General features: G+C 40.7%; 2 protein-coding genes across 3 annotated transcripts; one reads left to right on the top strand and one right to left on the bottom strand.

Moving 5' to 3' along the window:
- Positions 1-809: 809 nt before the first annotated feature.
- sona (SON DNA and RNA binding protein a) lies at positions 810-9,210 on the bottom strand. 2 transcript variants are annotated; one of them, XM_028393664.1, is made up of 10 exons: positions 9,062-9,210; positions 7,535-7,630; positions 7,090-7,294; positions 6,454-6,530; positions 4,528-6,348; positions 3,923-4,319; positions 3,171-3,694; positions 2,508-2,986; positions 2,197-2,294; positions 810-1,910 (listed from the first exon to the last, which is right to left on the bottom strand). In XM_028393664.1, exons 2-9 carry the CDS (start codon positions 7,560-7,562, stop codon positions 2,220-2,222), a joined length of 3,606 nt encoding a protein of 1,201 aa, XP_028249465.1. In that variant the 5' UTR covers positions 7,563-7,630; positions 9,062-9,210; the 3' UTR covers positions 810-1,910; positions 2,197-2,219. The 2 variants fall into 2 exon arrangements, with proteins under 2 accessions (XP_028249465.1, XP_028249464.1); XM_028393663.1 differs by having other exon boundaries at positions 2,202-2,294.
- A 520-nt stretch (positions 9,211-9,730) lies between these two features.
- Positions 9,731-12,726, top strand: ercc1 (excision repair cross-complementation group 1). The gene is made up of 9 exons (XM_028393705.1): positions 9,731-9,900; positions 10,098-10,487; positions 10,687-10,790; positions 10,960-11,059; positions 11,574-11,650; positions 11,838-11,937; positions 12,085-12,156; positions 12,325-12,393; positions 12,476-12,726. Exons 1-9 carry the CDS (start codon positions 9,841-9,843, stop codon positions 12,536-12,538), a joined length of 1,035 nt encoding a protein of 344 aa, XP_028249506.1. The 5' UTR covers positions 9,731-9,840; the 3' UTR covers positions 12,539-12,726.
- The last annotated feature ends 11 nt before the right edge of the window (positions 12,727-12,737 follow it).

The raw sequence follows: 12,737 nt of genomic DNA, 5'->3' as shown, positions 1-12,737 counted from the left end.
TTATGTACAAAGCAAGCAATGTCATATTCAAATGGCCAAAAACAAAAAAGGAAAGAAAAAAAACCTAAAATGCAATTTTCTTTTATTAAAATATCTAAAGGTTACTTTAGGGAATTAATTCAACAGTTAAACACTTGTAGTACACACAGATTCACAAAACCTTCACAGATTTTATTCCAGTTAAACAGCCCTGGGCATGGGAGGATGGCAGAGCAGGATGGATTTGGAAGCATTTCCTCCCTCCACCGAAAAAAATGTGTATTATGAATGCAAGACATTTTTTTACTAGAAAAAGCTCTTCCCTGACAGTTTGCACAGAAGCACCAAGGTTGTCTTTGTTCTTCAGTTATCCAATGCATTTAGCTCACCATGTTTAGGACCAGGGGAACTTGTACATGCTCTTAAAAGTACTGGTAAATCAAGTGACTGGGGCTTCTTGTGTGTTCCATGTTTGAACATTACTACATATTCTTCTGAAAGCGATTATTGAGAAACAAAGGACCTGATTGTGTAATATACAAAAACCATTGAACAACGAAACAGCTTAAACTCAAATTTAAGTTGAACTGTTGAACATGGTGCACTACAAGTCATCTGCCAACCTTCAGCACAATAACATGAAGTATGAGTGAAATTTAAGATTTAAAAATATAAACAACCTAACAGATGTAAAACTCTGTCTAATGTGTATTCAAAAACAGTTTTGTTTCACACAGTGGAAGGGAGATCTTCTAAGCAAGCATTTACCAATATTTACATTATTCTTGAGGAAATGTGTGTGTGTGCAATTTACTTAGTTTTTATCTGGGGAAAAAATTCAGCCAATCCTTGTTGTGATCTATAAATCTGGTTGTTTCCCCACTTGACCAAAATATGTTAAGACAGCTCTATGTGGTCAGCAAGGTCCGAGCCTCCAGGACAAGACAGCCATCAGTCAGCTTTCCTTTCAAATGTAAAACTTGCCTGACAAATTATTTCAAATGTACTCATTACAATTCCAAGAAAATATTCATAGTAGGCTCCGTGTGTACCTTAAATTAAATATAACATGCTTATTATACTGATGTTAAAACTCTTAGAGATCAATTGTCTATTCAAATCGGAAAAAGAAAAAAACAAATAAAAAAATAGCAACACAAATCATAGTCAAAGGTTAGTTTGGAGAAATAAAAAAAGGAAAAAAAAGAGGGACACACCTCACACCCAGGGCGGTACTAACTGAATTAGTTGTGGTCTGTGACTTGATGTACTCTCTTTTTTGCTAGAATTCAAACCTAGCCGATACAGTATATTTAATTGTACCCTTCCTTCAAAACAATCTGGTCTAGCATCCTGCTTTGAGATTCACATGAGGATCACCTGTCTCTAAACTTCATCTGCATCATTTCTTTATAAAATCAGGGAATAGAGATAACCTGGGAATACAGCAGAACAAGGAAGCAGTCTCTACTTAACGTAACGCTTTAAGAAAGCATAAAGGTAAAACAAATTTAGAACTTAGAACTTTTACAAAAACATTTGCACCACTAATTAGTTTGGTTTGTTTCCTCTTCAGTCTTCACAACAGTGACTGCTTGAATAAGCAGCAACACTGAGGGGTTGGAGGTGAATGTCACTATATACACACACACACACACACACAAACATACTCACACTCACTGTACAATCACACCACTGTGTGTGTTCAGTTTTCTCAGTGGTATCACAGGTGAAAGTCTGCCAGTCTCTCGCTCTCACACACAGAACAACTGGGGAGCAGAGTGGGGCAGTGGCTGATGCCAGTGCTCCTACATTGTAACTGTGACAATGAGGGTGCTCTTCCACCCAGACAGATCATCTGGCCAACAAAGGAAAATAAATCCACCTGTAAAGGACAGTTTACCTTTTCCTTCAGGCATTGATGGGAGTAGCTGTGTGACAAAAATAGAGAAAAGGTCAGAATGTGTATACACAGAACATAAAGCATGATTATGACATGACACAAGATACAAGAGAAAGGAAACTGGAGTTTGGCTGAATAATTTAGCAGGTATCTTGGTGTATTAGACATGTCTATGATTAGCATGCTTTAATTCTCAATTGGCTTTTAAAATTACACTTTAAAAAACTACAATATATCACACAAACAGTACAAAACATTATGAGTGTACAAGTAAGACTCAAATATGGATAATGATAACAACAAAGATTAGATACTTTACTGTGAGGGCTTGGCGGTTTTAGTTTTCATCATCTGAGACATGGGGTTTGGCAATGGCCATCTCCTCCTTGCTATTTGCAATCATTTTACACTTCTACAAAACAGGGAGAAAAAAATGTCAGTTTTACAAATATACAAAATTGTATGCACACATAACATCCAGTATTTACTCTCTCAAGTCTGATAAAAATCTGTTTAAAAAATTCAGAATAAAAATTACTGTATCAATTTTAAAAAGATTTACTTTGATATAAATGGCTGACACAGTTTCTTTAGCTATGATAAAACAGAAGAATAAGATAACTACCTCAGTAAGCTCCTTGATTGTATGTATGTTAGCCTGCTGAGTGACCTTCCGCTTCGCCTCCTCAATGTGGTCCAGGTTGAGAGATGGCGTTGGAGGGGCCAGGCACGGGGGAGGCTTGTTAGTAATGGTAGGGAGTGGGGCAAGGGGGGGCATGGCCGCCAGGGCACCCATGTTGGTCAAAGCAGCTGTCATAGTAGCTGCCGTCATACTTGCCATCGCAGCACTCATGGTGATATTTGACATGCTGGGCATTCCCGGGATAGTGGGTAAGCCCATTGGACCCATACTGGGCATATTCGGCATCCCCATGCCCATTGGAAGAGGTAGAGGTAAAGGTAAGGAGATGGGGGTTGGAGATGGTGTGGGCAGAGGGAGCTGAAGAATGGCTTTTGGCCGAAGACTCTCAGGAATGGGAACCCCAGCTTTAGCACACATGGCAGCAGCGTTAGCCTTAGCTATCTCAAGCAACTGATCCTTATCTGAGAAAAAGAAAGGGCAAAAAAGAGACAGAGGAACAATGTAAATAGGAATAAATAGAGAGGACAAAAAGGCAAACTTTAGGTAAACTCTTACAAGAAATCATGTATATTTGCATTTCTACTAATAAAGCAAAATATATATTAATTATCTTACATATCATTACATATAGTTTAAATGGTTTACCCAGTTCAGTGAGTCGTGGAGGAGTCTTGCTGGTGCTGCGTCGTGTCCGGGACCCTGAGCGCCGTTGTTTACGAAGGATGAGAACTGGAGAGTGGCTAGGTTCCCTCATCCACCTGTCCCGTCTATCAAATGAACGACTGCGAAACACCGGGCGTCTCCCTCTACCCCTCGACCTTGACCTGCGTCTCCGATCAGAAGACCGGGACCTTGATCGCCTGCTTCTGTCTCCTGATCTGGATCTTTTCCTCCTGCCTGTGGAGCGGCTCTTGGATCTCTTACTCCTGTCTGTAGACTTTCTCCTTCCTCTGGCATTCGGGGAACGTGAACGGGATCGTCTCTTGCGAGCTGGAGAACGGGACTTAGACCGGCGAACTCTGGTTCGCGATTTGGACCGTGAGCGCTTGCGTCTTGTGGCAGAACGTGACCTTGACCTCCGTCGTCTGCCAGGACTCCGAGATTTGGACCGCCGCTTCTTCCTTTCTGATGGAGAGACTGATTCTCTTTTCCTCACTGGAGATTTGGATCTGTGGAAGGACAAAAGACAAGAATGATGAATAACTGTAATTGAGTAACTTAATGGATTCAGACAACAGTTATAGAATAAGCAGAAGGATGCTTAAAGAAATTAGTGATGGCTATTTATGAAGTTAACTTTACTAATGCAACATCAAACATTTTAAACAAAGCAAAGCTCTATGACCATCATTAATCTTGATTTTTCATGTAAAATGTGATGCGGCCACATCACAAACCTGGACTGCTTTCTTCTGGATTTAGACTTTGATGTTGAACGCCGAGGTGATGAAGTTGAACGAGAAAGTTTCCTGCGATCTGTAGGTGAGCGTGATTTGGACAGCTGCTTCTTCTGTATTTCTGGAGATGCTGAATCAGAGGAGCTTCTCTGGCTTTTAGTCAATGTTTTAAGGGGAGATTCCTCCTCTTTGTCTGGTCCTTCTGAACCATCTGATCCATCTGGGCCTTTAGCAGGCTCCTGGGAAACAGACCTAGACCTGGACTTTTCATTGGATGAACTAATATTCTCCCCCTGCTCCCTATCATAAATTGGAGGATCCTGATCCTGCAACTTATCTGCAGAGCTCACAGCCTGGGAGCTGGAGGCAGTTGCAGAGACTACGGGTTTCCAAGCACCTGCAAGATGCATAATAAATGACGAGACATTAAGAGAAGGTCAAATTAAAAAAGGTTAAGTCTATCCAATGACTTCAATTCATTGATATATAATAATGAATACAGGCAACATGTGAATTAATATACATAATAGCAGAAAATACACAGGAATAAAATTGATTTACATTATTCTGATTTGGTAAAAAAAATTGTGGAAGTGAGCTCTCACCTGCTAAAAGCCCTCCATTTTCTCCAGCTGCTTTCCTAACAACTGTCTGCTCTGCCTCTGGAGAGGAAGACTTCTTTTCTTTAACTGGGGTGGAAGATACGGATCTGGCTGGGGATACGCTGTCAGAATGGCCATCACTTGATTCAGACCTGGACCTCGACTTAGATCTCTTCACATCTGCAGAGACAGATTTAGACTTTGACCTTCTTCCACCCTTCTTAGGAGATTTGGACCTTCTCTTGCCAGGCTGTGGAGAGCGTGACCTTGAACGGTTCCTTCGAGACAATGAGTGGGACTTGGAACGTTTTCCAGACCTTGGTGGAGATCGGTTTCTCCTAGCAGGTGAGCGAGACCGTCTTCTGACTGGTGACCGTGACTTGGACCGGCGTCGAGAGGGAGGTGTTCTGGATTTGGTCCGTTTGCGGGGACTCCTGGATCTCGAGCGACGGTTGCGCTTAAGCACTACAATGGACCGTGACCGTTTGCTCCTGCGGACTGAGCGGGAGCGTGAACGGCGAGACCTAGGGGGTGGTGACCGTCTGCGTCGAGACAAGGAGCGACTCCTAGAACGCCTGCCTCCTGCTCGCCTTGCCAGTGACCGTGATCTTGAGCGACGGACAGGGCGTCTAGATCTAGAACGGGAGCGCCGGGATCTAGTCAAAGAGCGTGACTGTGAACGCTTCCCAACACCACCACTTCGTCTAGGTGAGCGGGTTCGGGAACACCTTGTGCCACCGCGGGAACGTGACTTTGACCGTCGACTTCTCCTTGGAGACCGGGACAAAGAACGGGACCTGCGACCACCACGTTTAGGGGATCGTGACACCTTTCTTTTGGGAGAGGGGGAACCTTGCCGTTGCTTTGGGGACACAGAAAAGGACCACTTAGGAGACGTAGACTTTCTTGGGGATTTTGACACCTTCTTCTTGGGAGTGAGAGAGCGAGAGGTAGATCGGGACCGGCGACTATCTATCTTCGGAGGCTTGTAGGACGGAGAGAGTGACTTTCTCTGAGATTTTGGGGACTGTGAGCAAGACAGCTGACAGCTCTTTACAGGAGTTGATGTTTGTTTTTCTTTTGAGGTTGACCTGGAGTGGGTTCTCGACTTTTCTTTCATGAATGATGGTGATGCTGTTCTTTGACCAGCCGCCTGCTGCCTGCTGAGAGTAGGGGATGGTGATCGGCTCGGACCTGGCTCAGACCTTCTAATGTCTATGCCCCTGGAAGGGGAAGCAGTCCTGGATAAATCATTCTCAACTTTTGCCCTCAGAACTGGACCGGTCTGATCTTTTAAGCATTGATCTTCTCTTGGGGTTGTACCTTCCTGTTTTGGGATAATATCAGGTAATTCCTGGGCATGGCTGAATGCAACATGTCCATGACTGTCTTCTGTCTTAACAGTTACTGTCTGTGTTACCTCATCCTGACCTGCAGAGGGTGATCTAACCTCCTTTTCTGCTTCAATTGTGTTTTTATCAAGCCCTCTAGTTAAGGACATATCCATATCTGCTATCTCCTCTGTCTTTACTCCAAGCAATTCAGGTTTCTGTGAGTGGATGAAAGCTAACTTCTCCTCTCCTCGTTTGCTTTTTGAACTCAGTCTGGATACTAGTTCTTGGAGGTCAGAGGAGGCAGCAGGAGTGTATTTACCACCTCCTTCCCCTTCAGACTCAGAACCTGAAGCTGAGCTGCTCTCAGAGGGGGATCGGGACGGGGATTTTTTTCCTTGCTTTTCATCTTTCTTCTTTTTCTTCTTCTTCTTCTTGGCCGTATGTCTTTTGTGTTTCTTAGATTTTGTGTCTCCCTCCATGTCCCCACGCTCTAAATAAGCCACAATAAAAAAACCCACATCAAAACAAAAAACATTTGAGTTGATTCATTGATAACAAAAGATGCATTCTGGTTGAGTGTGAGACTATCTCATACCTGTATGTGCATCCCTTTTGCTCTCTTCCTTCCCCCCAGTATAGTCTCTAGCTCCTGCAGCTGCTGCCAGTCTGGCACTAAAATCAAAAGCAAATAAGATTAACAAAACACATTTTCATTTCAAGTGTAAAAAAACAATCTAATGTGAGCAGACAGAAACATGTTACAGAGTGTGGTAAATGGAGCCAACAGATAATGTGTAGGTACTTAAATTGTCAAATCCTCTGTCTTAGGCATGGTTAGTAGATAGTTTCAACAAAAGTTGTTAATAGCTTTAAGGACCACTTGCAGGGTGTTTTTAGGACCACTGTATTTCTTAAGAGTTGACATAAAAACCACCATCATTTGCAATTAGATTGACACCATAAAGGAAAACTAAAAAGGAAAAAAAGTGACTGATGTCCTGAAGATATCAACAATGTGAATGTGTAGCAATGTCCAGTGTTGTTCAGGTTGTGAATGAACTAAACATAACATCTCAGGTGGAAATAAGTAGGTATAGATAATTAGGAACTACAGTATTATGACATGGATCTTGTAAATGTATGTTCAAAATCAGGAGTCAATCCATAAGCTCTCAAAACAGTGCATTTAGTTTACATTTTGATTATTTTATTTCATTATTGTTTTCCTGACCTGGCTCTGGTGGTCCTGACGGGTCCTGGTGGAGGTGGCGGTTCTACATCAGACTCAGCACCAGAATCCGAAGTGCTCTCTTTCTCACCCTTCCTCCTCCTCTTCTTCTTTTTGCTCTTGTGTTTTCTGTGCTTCTTGTTTTTCTTCTGCGGTGGCTCATTCCCTTCCTTAGCATTCATGTCATCTTTCTCCAGTGCTTCTTCCCCTGCACAGAGAAGCCAGAAGTTGTACTTACACAAGTCTTTGGTCAATTTATAACACAACCGTCACTTGCAGTGCAATTCAGGACATTTTACAGACATAATGGAAAATTCCATCTGTTTACTACAATGTAATAATCTGTATAATACAAAGACATTAACTGAAAGATAAAACCTGATTTTGGTGGAAACAACAGTAAGAGAATCTAAAATAAAAAGGTGTAAAACCGGACTGATCTACTTACCTGAGGGAATGTCCACTGCACATTCCATTGTGTCGTGATCAGATTGTGCCAAAGATCCTCTTAATTCAACTAGTGTGCTTTCCCCCTGACTTAACACTAGGAAAAAAAACAAAAGATAATGTAAGGCTATAAGGCTTGCAGCACCAACATAAGAACAAATACAGAGTACATAACCATACAATAGCAAATGTGTGAATGAGACCCTAATACATCCTAATAACATCAAATAACATCAACTACTAATATTCTATCCAACTATATGTGAGGATAGGTTCTTGAGCAGGTGTAGAGTAATCTGTATACTTAGACAAGTCAACAATTTTAATGTTTGGCTGAGACAGAGCTATACATATATATATATATTGACGCTGTAAAAGACCCACACCATGTCTCAGAACAAAGAATGAAGCCCTCACCTAAAGATGCAAAATGCAAAGTACCTAACAACACTTAAATATATGGCCCGCAGTATTATAAGGTAATGTTATAACATTCTAAGACTCCCGCTGTAACAAGACAGCATGTAACTAGGCAGTTAACACTAACAAATGTGTGAATATGTAATTACAGAGCTTGGCCAGTTAGGACAACATTTCCTTTCTCCATACCTCACCGCCGACTGAAAACATGTAAGTGGAATCTGACACAAGGATCTTGTTCCAACTGAATAACCAAGACGGAAAACTGCGTTTAACTCTTAATGAGGACGTTTCACGACAGCAAGGCTTTAATGCAGCAAATAATGCACCATAAATCCACAACACATGAGAAGCACTGCAGGTCACAAACACAGGCGATGGAACAACAATGCCAAATGCAAATATAAATACTCAGTACCTTTTTTTAACGGAAGTTACCAATATATAATTATTATATTACTCACATAAAATAAAGGAGTAACATGTGCTTGAGGTGATCTCTCGGCAACGTCCACATGACGTGCTGTTACAATTATTGCTAACCAGCTTGCTAACACGTCATTTTGGATATAACTAATGTCTCTAGTACGTTAACCCAGCCAGTCCGCTACACCCATATACAATGTGCCACACGGTATACCACAGTACAAAATGTTTAATATGGGATTAAAAACCGAGTGGATACGAGAGGCAACAAAGTTTCAACTACGACAGTTTGATAAGACGTAAGATAACCCTAACCACTGTCGGGCCTGCACTGTCGATGCTCGCCGTAACATTCATTCACAGTTCACAGCGACTGACATTAGCCAGCTAACGTTAGCCTAAGTTTATATAATTCTATTTTAATTCAGCTTCTCTACTGAACAACAGCAACGCTTACCCGTTTGACTGCATATAAGCTAAATGTGCAGCTTACAAGCCAAGGCCACAATATCAATTTCCTGCAGGCACGGTTACAAAATAGGACATTGCCGCTAGCTACGTTATAGCATGCTCATAGCTTTTTAACTAGATAGCTAGCTTGCTAAACATTTAGCTCCTACTTGTTTTCAAAATATTAACTCTACCGCTCATCTCAAAAGTCAATTGTGTAGTGCAATCTTACCCAGTTTAAGTACGGCAGCGGTAATTCCCGTGTAGATATACCAGATGGCTACAGTACTATTTTGTGCGTAACCAAACAATTGTTGAATATGCTAACCGTTACCATTAGCCAACTAACTGATCCGCCATGATGGGAAAAGGTATCCCAGCATGCCATACTGCGCGGTTTGAATGGCGGCGTCTCTGTCTCCTAGGCAACTTACTGTACAGTATGTCAAACCAAAGTAATTATGTATAACCTTATTATCATGTGTATTAGTTGCATCTGTATTATTTCGTGTAGTGTACAATACAAAAACATGTTAATGGGTGGTACAATTCTACTACATTACTTCCTTACAATTTACTGTGAGCACAGGCTGCATTTTACGGATTATACTTGCATCATAATACATATCCAACATTGCCTCCGCAATATATTTGTAATATTTGTAATCAATACTAATAGTTTACAACTATTCCAAATGTGTTTACTGAATTTTGTATAAATATCTAGTAGTAGCATTTCAAATTTTGCTTATTCTTATCGTCTATCGACAGCAAACTCCTTATAGCAAAAATAAACTAATACGTCCTATATATAATGTTTTGGAGCTTGTTATGTGTGAAGTGTTTCATAATTTGATTGGTCTGGCTATTATTCTGATAGTTCTATTCCGGAAGTGTCATGGCTGCCGTACCGTGGATGCTTGTTGTCCGTACAGACGTTGCTATAAGTTCAACAAAGCCATTTCCGGGGGATGTGTTTGATCAAAACGGTTTTCTAATCAATTAAAAGACATGAAGAAGAGGTTTAATATCAATCTGGATGATTCTGCTTTCACAAAAGAAAGAACACTGGTTCGTATTTTTGCTATAACCATGTTAGTGTCTACTTCGCTTGCTAGCTTTCCTGTACGTAATTTTCCTTTTCAAATATGACTTTTAGAACTTTGGCACCATTGCAACGTTTTGGTCGGGATAACCTTATAAAATCGATAGTGTTTTATATGACGTTGTTCATAATTTAACTGGATGTAAATGTGATTATGTTCCAGCCAAAACCGCAGTTTCAGCCTTCTTCCAGAGCACAACAAACCACCTCAGACTCTGCATCCACAGCCGCAGCTGTGGACCAGCCCCTGTCCTATGCGCACTATATCGTTCAGAACAAAAGCAATGTGTCCGATGTTTCACGCAGAGACGGCCCCTCCAGGCTCACCTCTAAAGACACTGCCCTTACCAGTCTGACGGAGTCAGGGTCGGTGTCCTCTGACACGGAAAGTTGTAAACCTGATCAAGACGTTACTGAAGGGAACGACGATACAACGAGAGAAAAGACACAGGAGGCTACAACAGACCACAGAGAAGATGGTCAGAAGTCAGATCCGAACCAGGGTCCTAAACCTGTAGGTTCTGGAAGCAGCATTATTGTTAGTCCTCGACAGGTACGTACATTATCAGACAGTTTTTGACAACAGCAATGCACAACAATTAACCTATATTCATTTTATATAGTCATTTTTCTATGTCTACTTATGTTTAATATATGTTTACTATTATAACAGTTTTAATCCACCCCCTTATGTTTCTTGATTAGATTGAGAACAGGTCAAGTATCATACATTTGTTTTTTTTCTCATTAAGAGGGGAAATCCCATTCTGAAATTTGTGAGGAGTGTCCCATGGGAGTTTGGAGATGTGGTGCCCGACTATGTCTTGGGACAGACAACCTGTGCTCTCTTTCTCAGGTTGGTTTTTGTGCTTTGTGCTTTGTGATATATATATATATATTGCCTTTTGTCCTTCCAATATTTTGCCGTAAGATGAATAAGAATTGATCAGAATCATGTATTTTGATGAGTGAACTTTTATTTATACTTGAACTTTATTGTGTGTTTTGTTTGTGTTTACATAAAGTCTGAGGTACCACAATCTCAACCCAAACTATATCCATGACCGCTTGAAGCAGCTCGGACAGACATTCACTCTGCGGGTGCTTCTGGTTCAGGTAGATGTGGTAAGTAGAAATAATGTGTAACATTGATGATTTAAATTCATTTGTTGGCATTCTCACACAGCTGTTTTGGCTTGCGTGAGGGTTTTAATGCATTAAAAGAAATATCGTTAATGCAATTATTTATCAACACCCAAAGAGGACATAATGTCTGTAAAATACATACGATCAAACTGTGATCATTTTTAGCAGAGTATTTTACAGAACAGAGAAACACAAGAACAACATTACCATCACCTTTCAGGTCTGTAGCCACTAAAATGTTAACACAGAGCTGTACTGTAAACTATACATGCAGATCTATTCATTCATGAAATGTATCTTGCCTCAGCTAAATTGGTTTCACTAACAGGGTAACTGAAGTATGACTGTCCCAGCTGGGGACTATTTTTGGAACAAACCATTTTTAGGACATCTCTGTTTGCAACAAATCGACGAACCGCAAGTTTCATTCAAACAGCATTAAGAATTGATGTAGTCCTCTCCTAGAGCTCTCCTTGCTTTTTCCCCCTCACAGAAAGATCCTCATCATGCATTAAAGGAGCTGGCTCGCATCTGCATCATGGCTGACTGCACTCTTATCTTGGCTTGGAGGTAAAGACCTGTAACATAAACACCAGGAAGGTTACAGGAAGCAGACATAAATAGTGTGCTAGAAAACCACTGAAAATGTTTACCTGATGAAAATCTTTCTATTACCTTAAAAAAACATGTAATCTAAAGTTAATGTTAGATGTGTGTGGTTTACTTCCTCCATTTGTTTGTTTTCACTTTCTTTAAGCCCAGATGAAGCAGGGCGTTACCTGGAAACATATAAGTCATATGAAAAGAAGCCAGCCGACCTCCTGAAGGAGCAAGTGGAAAAAGACTATCTGTCAAAGGTGTGTGCAGATTCACCTTTTTGATTTAAAGACATAAAGCTTTGTTTCTGTGTCTTATATTAATAAAATATGAATAATCAGATATTATAATAGACTTTAAGGCCTTGAACAATGTAACACTGATGAAGTTCCTTTGTTTGTTTGAAGGTAACTGATTGCCTGACCACTGTGAAGTCCATAAATAAAACTGATGCCATTACCTTACTATCCACATTCTCAGTGAGTACTGCACAAAATACTATCACTCCATTAGTAGTTCTGTGTTGTAACAAAGAGAAGAATGAATCCTCAGATCTATACTTTTATAATAACTGGTATATACACACAACCCCACAGGATGATTTGGCCTTTTTACTGTTCTTTGTTAACTTGTTCTACTGATGACAGTCTGTAGAGGGGATCATCAGTGCCACTAAAGAAGATTTGGTTCTATGCCCAGGGCTTGGACCTCAAAAAGTAAGGATAAGTACACAATGCAAGATATTTTTAAACTCAACATACATTACCTTAATCGTTACGTTGACTTTTTGGCTTGCAGGCGAGACGACTCTATGACGTACTTCATAAACCCTTCCTCAAGTCAAAGACAAAAGACATCTGAGGCACCTCATCGGGGACGTCTGTGTCAGGCCTTCATTGTGTCAAACAGGTGAAAATGGACCTGCTGTTCAGATGACTGACTGCTGTTCTGATGACTGACAGTGAACTGCTGAAGCTGCACACTGATGTATTTTATATGCGATCACTGTTTCCTTTTTTTTAAAAAATCTAAATAAAGTATTTAATAAATGTTGTTATGG

The sequence above is a fragment of the Parambassis ranga genome, chromosome 21, assembly GCF_900634625.1.
Source record: "Parambassis ranga chromosome 21, fParRan2.1, whole genome shotgun sequence".
NCBI classification, from domain to species: domain Eukaryota; kingdom Metazoa; phylum Chordata; class Actinopteri; family Ambassidae; genus Parambassis; species Parambassis ranga.
Note: the sequence above shows the minus strand (reverse complement) of the source record. Positions and strands in the feature narration are given on the sequence as shown.